Below are 7,624 nucleotides of genomic sequence, written 5' to 3'. Positions count from 1 at the left end.
TTGGCCATGAGACCATACGGTCGACAGGTACTTGAAAATTCGTAACGAATGGTTTTGGTTTATTGAATTGCATATATATATATATATATATATACTTATATACTATATATTACTTGAACAGGCACAAGCTGCTGATGATCCACCGGCCGCCGCTGCAGAGGGTGGACGTGAGCACTACTCCTCGGACATTCCGACCGATGCGAGCTCATCTGAGCATGAGGGGAGCACCGAGTCATCATCTGGGTCTGAGTAGTACTCAGATTTGTAGTATCACATTCCATATTTAGGATGTGATTGTATATATTTTTTTGTAAACTCAAGCCATGGGCTACTTCGAGATATGGACTCCCTTGTATACATGTATGAAATTTTGATAGTAATATTGAATTGATTGATCGATAGTATTACATTCATGGCTCTCTTGAATCGTGTAATGACAATGTATGCATTCATGTCGTTCTTGTCTTAATCTCCCTCGTGCATATGTTCTTCGTGGATGGTCTAATGCACCAAAAACCCTAAACCAGAGAGTGCTATTGGGTGCTGGAATGCTGGAACAGTATTCAGGCACCAAATAGCACTCTCTGGATTTTTTTTTTTGCTCTCTGTTCGCGTGTATAAACGCGTCAAAACTGCTAAAAATTGCGTGTATCTGCGCGGATAAACTGGAAATAACGCGTGTATACACGCGTATAAACTGGCAGTAACGCGTGTATAAGCGCATCTAAATAAAATAAACGCGTGTACAGACGCAAGTAAAAACGCGGCTGGGACATTGGAACTGAACAGGATGCGGCTATACACCCGTGTATAACCGCGTCTAATAGAAGAAGACGCGTGTATACTGGCGTGTATTAATGCGTCTGCAAAAAAAAACGCGGCTACACACCCGTGTATACGCGCGTCTGAGAGGTACTTTACACGCGTTTTTACACGCATGTCTGTGGCCGCGAGAATACACGCGCTGATACACGGGCCCGCTACTTTTTTTCACAAGTCATTTTTAGCGGCTAAGAGCGCGGGTATGAGCCCAATCCCTTGTAGTGCATACTCCTTATTTATCCTAATGTTTATCCTATTCGATTTTCTTGTGAGCACTCTTTTTATCCTAATGCTAGTCCGATTTGATTTTCTTCTAAGCACTATGTTGAGGCTTGTGAGTTGGAGCATGTGATAGCTTAGGAAGTTTGAAATTACATGGTGTTATCAATCACATAAATTAAAGATTAAAGCGTGGTTAGTGTCTTGAGGAACTTGTGGTGGTGACGTCAACCTAGAGTTCAAAAGTAAAAGTCAAGGAAAAGCCGTATAGAAACACTATAGAAGCTTTGTCTATATTGTGTAGTATAGAACTTCAAAGGATTTTGAATAATCCTCTCTCTCTCTCACCCCCCCCCTCTCTCTCTCTCTCTCTCTCTCTCTCTCTCTCATGGTCACCTGCAGCTTCCCCTTCTGTAGAATCCATGCAGCCATGGAAAGCACTTCCTGTAGTGACAGATGGTTCCCTTCTTCAACGCTCAAAAGTAGAGAAACCATGCTTGCCCTCGCCTGTGTCGCCTTCATAGCCTTGTCTTACTTGGCACTTGTCTCCACACCCATCAGCTTCTATAGCTCATTTCCATCCCTCCAGATCGCAAGCACTATTTAGTAAAGATATAGATAACAAGTACAACAAAGGAAAACCATTGCACAATAAGCATAAAAAGAAAAACCTCTAAAATTTGGAAATCACATGCGTTGTCTTAACCTTACCTCAATAAAGGAGTCATCTCACTATATGGTAATCACATGTGTTGTTTTGACCTTACCAGCAGGCAAAGGAGTCATCTCACTATGCTTACTATATAATGCTAGATCTTTCTTTGGTTTGAAAAGACCATAGACATGAACACCTTGAAAATTACCCAAAAAATACATGCTTGTGTTTTCTATCTTCAAAACCAACTTTAGAAAAGAGCACAAAAAAGTGACATCTTAAACATCTTAAAAATTCCATAGAAAGTGAAAATGGATTGATTGAGAACATGGTTGGTTTTGACTTCCATTTTTAAAACATTTTAAGGTTTTAATTACATTTTGGTTAGACATAAAAAATATATATTTTCTTGCCAATAAGAAAGCAAGTGCTCCCCTCTACAACCAAAAAAGCAAAGTTTATCATAATGTTTATCCTATTTGATTTTGTTTTAAGCACTATGTTGAGGCTTGTGAATTGGACAGTACATGGTGTTCCAATAGAAAAAATTTAAGTGTGGTTAGTTTTTTAGGAACTTGTCGTGAAACATAGAAAAAAAATTAATTGTGGTGGCTAGTCTGTTTGTTAGGAACTTGTCATGAAACATAGAGAAAAAAAATCATATGATGGGCATACCCACCCATGAAGAAATAACAAGCTTCAACATAGCATTTAAAAGTAAAAGTCAAGGCAAGCATCAGTGCTTCTAGCACAGTAAAGAGGAAAGCCATATAGAAAGACTAGAAGCTTTGTCTATATGTATAGAACTTTAAAGGACTTTGAAACTCAAAAGAAATAATAATCCTCCTCTCTTTGTCTTTGCATATGTCGCTCTCTCTCATGGTTACCTGGAGAAAAGAACATGAGAAGAAGGTAAGACAGAATGCACCTAACATCATATAGGGTAATAAAATGTGACATGCCAAAGTGTAGAAGAAGCATGCAAATGAGACAACAGAGTTGATGTCTAATTTTCAATAAGTTTGATAGGTCGATTGGGCACCTAATTTGATCCAAGTGCATCTCACACTTGGATGCCATGTGGGAAAGTGCAAGACCTAAACACCATTCATTTATATTGTGAGTTTTTGTTTAGGAACAATTCTCCCTGATATATCGCAAAGGGTGTCCAAGTCCGTGAGATCATCAACTCAATCTTAAGTTAAATAATTCTGAGAGAAAGTTTCACATTGTGAAATCATCACATGAGCTAGTTCCAAAATGTATTGTTCTTATGGATTCTTCATATAAAGAGCTTCCATGCTTCCCAAACCCATACTTTTATTAAGTGCAGAGGCCTTGGTTGTGCGCTTTGGCATGCTTTATACCACCAAATTAGAGAACTATTTCATGTAAGATATGTATAATTTTTATGTGGGTGGTTGCTTTATATTGTGCCCTCATGATATATAGCAATCTAAAATGTGGCAATCTCGTGTGTTGTCTCAACCGTTGTCTTAACCTTGCTGTAAGCTTACCGCAAGGAGTCATCTCACTATGCTTACTACATAATGGTTGACCTTTCTTTGTTTTGAAATGGCACGACACACAACAACCTCTTGAAAATCACCACAAAAAAACATGCTTGTGTGTTCTTTCTTCAAAACCAACTTTTGAAAGGACCATAGAAAATGAAATCTTGAAAATTGCAAACATGGTTGGTTGCGACATCCATTTTTTTGGCACAATTAAGGGCTTTTTTTATACATTTTTGTAAGGGAAAAAAATGTATTCTCTTGCCAATAAGCAAGCTACTAGTCCCCTCTGCAACCAATAAAGCAAAGCCCATATATACTCCTTATTTATCCTAATGTTTATCCTATTCGATTTTCTTGTGAGCACTCTTTTTATCCTAATGCTAGTCCGATTTGATTTTCTTCTAAGCACTATGTTGAGGCTTGTGAGTTGGAGCATGTGATAGCTTAGGAAGTTTGAAATTACATGGTGTTATCAATCACATAAATTAAAGATTAAAGCGTGGTTAGTGTCTTGAGGAACTTGTGGTGGTGACGTCAACCTAGAGTTCAAAAGTAAAAGTCAAGGAAAAGCCGTATAGAAACACTATAGAAGCTTTGTCTATATTGTGTAGTATAGAACTTCAAAGGATTTTGAATAATCCTCTCTCTCTCTCACCCCCCCCCTCTCTCTCTCTCTCTCTCTCTCTCTCTCTCTCATGGTCACCTGCAGCTTCCCCTTCTGTAGAATCCATGCAGCCATGGAAAGCACTTCCTGTAGTGACAGATGGTTCCCTTCTTCAACGCTCAAAAGTAGAGAAACCATGCTTGCCCTCGCCTGTGTCGCCTTCATAGCCTTGTCTTACTTGGCACTTGTCTCCACACCCATCAGCTTCTATAGCTCATTTCCATCCCTCCAGATCGGAAGTTTTTTCAGTATAGACGATGATGATAATGAACCCAATGATCCCACACAAGTAAGGTGGCTTAATATTGAAGCTTTCGCAAACTTCCTTTCCTGTGAGCTTAATTTCGGACCAATGATTGTATTGTATTAATTTCTCGATTAATGGTAAAACTATAGCTAACCAATGATTGCACTGTATTAATTATGGTAAAAAACAATAGGTGACCAATGATTGCACTGTATTAATTTCTCGAATAATGGTAACAATACTCTAATACAGTCAATCGATCATTGTAACATAATTGATGGAGTAATTGGATCAAATTGACGTTGTGGGCAGTATCTAAGGGCAATGAAGGAGGTGCTTGACAGGGCAGCGATGCCCAACAGGACAGTGATAATTACAACGTTGAATGCGGCATGGGCAGAGAACAACACCATGATCGACATGTTCCTGGAGAGTTTCCACCACGGGGATGGCACGGAGAGGCTGCTACGGCACCTGATAATCGTGTGTTTGGACCAGAGAGCCTATGATCGGTGCGTGGCAATCCACCCTCACTGCCTCAAAATCAAAACACCAGGCGTCAACTTCTCTGGCGAACAGCTTCTGATGAGCAAAGATTATATCAAAATGATATGGAGAAGGCTCGATTTCTTGAAGACGGTCCTGGAAATGGACTACAGCTTCCTTTTTACGGTAATTTCTCCTCTTTTGCTCTCATATCGTGGGCGAAAAGCTTTCTACGTCTCTGCATGTGCTCTAGAGAGAGAGAGAGAGAGAAAAAAAAACATTTTTCCCCACGAAAGAAAAGTCAAAATAAAGTAGACGTGTTGGCTTTAATGGCGGTTCTCTTTTCAAAAATCCACACATCAATCGGCTTCAAACCTTTTTTTTTTCTCCAAAGAAACCATTAATTTCAAGGCAAGCCAATTTTTCAACCATTATTTTCGATCTTAGCCATGGAAAATACACTATATGGGTGGGTGTGGGTGTGTTCGTTTGTTGGGGGGTGTTTGGGGGTAATATTCATTGTACTCATTGGAGAATGTACTATGTTTGTTTTAGCAATATTCTCATTCCCATCACACATGGGGGATGAGCATATAGGGCGATAATCTTGGTGGTTTGGGATACATATTTTGTATGTGTATGTGTGTGTGCGTATGTGTGTGTGTTGGAGGAAGGGGGGAGGGGTGTGTCTATGTAATTTAACATGCTAGGTTTTCTTGATTGATAATCTCATTCCCATCGCATGTGGGGCTTGAACACATGGGGATTGGATCTTGGGTGTTTGTCTATATCTGTGTTTTTTTCTCCGAGTTAGTCTCACATTGTCTAAATTCTCCAAATTCTACATAAAGACATTTTATTTCTAAGTTTACTTAATATTTTTTCTTCTTGAAAGGAAGAGCCCATCAATGATCATAATGATCAAACCATTAGCTCAATGTAAAATAAATGTTGTGCTTGGTCTTGATGTTCCATTTTGCATCACCAATCAACACTACTCTTATTCTATTTTCCTACATAGAATCTGCAAGCTAAAGGAAGGATCAATGAGAATTCTCTTACTTTGTTGAAACTTGAGCGAATAAATAATGGTTATTATCTTGTTTTATAGGATGCAGATGTGTTGTGGTTCCGTGATCCATTCCCTCATTTACAAAGTGATACAACAGCAGATTTTCAAATTGCATGTGATTCTTACAATGGGAGACCTTGGGATGTGGAAAACAAACCAAACGCAGGCTTTAGATATGTGCAGGCTAATGAAAGGACAATTAGGTTCTATAAGTATTGGTACAAGGAAAGAAAAAGAAACCCCAAGACAGGTGAGCAAGGGATCTTGAATGCCATTAAGTTTGAGAACACATTCAAAAGCATTGGCATGAAGTTACACTTCTTAGACACTCAATTCTTTGGTGGGTTTTGTGCCATCGAAGATACCGACATGACTAAGGCCATTACTATGCATGCCACATGTTGCAAGGGCTTGAATGCCAAACTCATTGATCTTAGAATGATCCTTGAAGGGTGGAAGGAATGGAAACAATGCGCCTCCCTAGCACCGACACCAATGGTGTCCACACCTATTCTACATAATAAAATAGAAAGAGGGCCTTCAACAAAAGAGAGGCCTCAATTAGATCCTTTACGAGTAGTTAATGTCCAACAATTGGAGAAGGATCCCCATTTTAAGATGCCATGGGCTTGCCCACGATCATGGAATGAGCAGTAGCCCTCTTTGTATTTTAATTGAATTTATTATCACACTTTCATTGATACCTTCATAGAGAATCGTGTACCTTTGCTTTTAGGTTCTCTTCTTTAAGAAGACTTTGAAATATGCCATCATTTTTGTAAAGTAAAGAGAGAAATAGTTCTATTGTTTATCTCTTGTTTCTCAAACATCCCCTCCATATTATTCTTTCCCTTGTTTATTTTTACCCCTTATGGAAAGGACCCACAATTGTATTGTCACCATTGCTCCGCATGTTGAAATGGTAAATCCTTTTGGGTCTAAGGCTTTCTTAAATTTTTTTAAAAAATCTCCAAAATATGTGTTTTATTGGAAGTGGATGAAAGCATGAAAGGGTGTCTGCCAAAAAAGTACTATTTTTGGCAAAAGAAAAACGTAGTACTAAGTACGCATTAAGTACTAATTCTTATATATTTTCACGTTTAAAAAAAGATAGTTAAAATGAAAACTTTTGGAACGGCTAAAGAAAATTTGACTTGAGAATTCAATTCCATCCCCACATCGAGGAAAAGATCACAGATTTCCTTAGTAAAATTGATATGCTGTTTCTCTCATAGATACTTTTAGCTCAAAGATTCATGCAACATGGATCTCTCTCTCTCTCTCTCTCTCTCTCTCTCTCTCTCTCTCACACACACACACACACACACACATATCTGTGCTTTGGCTATGTTCTCCCTATCTCTCTCTCTCTCTCTCTCTCTCTCTCTCCTCTCTCTCTCTCTCTCTCTCTCTCTCTCACACACACACACACACACACACATATATGTGCTTTGGCTATGTTCTCCCTATCTCCCTCTTTTCTCTTGACATCAGTAGCCAATAGCAAGCTACTACCTGTTCTCTCTCTTCCTCCTTCTCATCTATCTAGTACACTCTGTCGATTATGTAGATCCCTTCCTCCCCACTATGTAGATCCCTTCCTCCCCACAAAAGAAGGTGTAGCATGCTTTCTAGATACATTGCAAATTTCATAGTTTGATTTGCTTATTTGCATGAATATATGAAATCTAAATCAATGAAGTAAATCATACATATTAATATGTAGATTAAGCGAATATATGACATTGTACTCTAAATCCATTGTAACTAGCATGCATGGAGCCCTCTGCTTTAATTAGAATGGAATATCAAGACATTACTAATCAATTCAACAATTCAATCCCACAATACAACAGTGCTAAGGTAGGTGAAGAGAAATCTTGCTCTATATAACCATCATGCTCTCAAAGGAATAGATGGCACTTCGCATTGTATTTATTAT

The 7,624-nt window shown here is 38.6% G+C and overlaps 1 protein-coding gene across 2 annotated transcripts; it reads left to right on the top strand.

Moving 5' to 3' along the window:
* Positions 1–3,906: 3,906 nt before the first annotated feature.
* On the top strand, positions 3,907–6,446 carry LOC147607402 (uncharacterized protein At4g15970-like). Of its 2 annotated transcripts, none has more exons than XM_086790582.1 (3): positions 3,907–4,166; positions 4,437–4,796; positions 5,722–6,446. In XM_086790582.1, exons 1-3 carry the CDS (start codon positions 3,909–3,911, stop codon positions 6,337–6,339), a joined length of 1,236 nt encoding a protein of 411 aa, XP_086646708.1. In that variant the 5' UTR covers positions 3,907–3,908; the 3' UTR covers positions 6,340–6,446. The 2 variants fall into 2 exon arrangements, with proteins under 2 accessions (XP_086646708.1, XP_086646709.1); XM_086790583.1 differs by having other exon boundaries at positions 5,729–6,089.
* The last annotated feature ends 1,178 nt before the right edge of the window (positions 6,447–7,624 follow it).

This window comes from Cibotium barometz, chromosome 55, assembly GCF_041138505.1.
Source record: "Cibotium barometz isolate CiBa-2024 chromosome 55, ASM4113850v1, whole genome shotgun sequence".
Taxonomy (NCBI): domain Eukaryota; kingdom Viridiplantae; phylum Streptophyta; class Polypodiopsida; order Cyatheales; family Cibotiaceae; genus Cibotium; species Cibotium barometz.
This window is presented reverse-complemented; position numbering and strand designations above follow the sequence as displayed.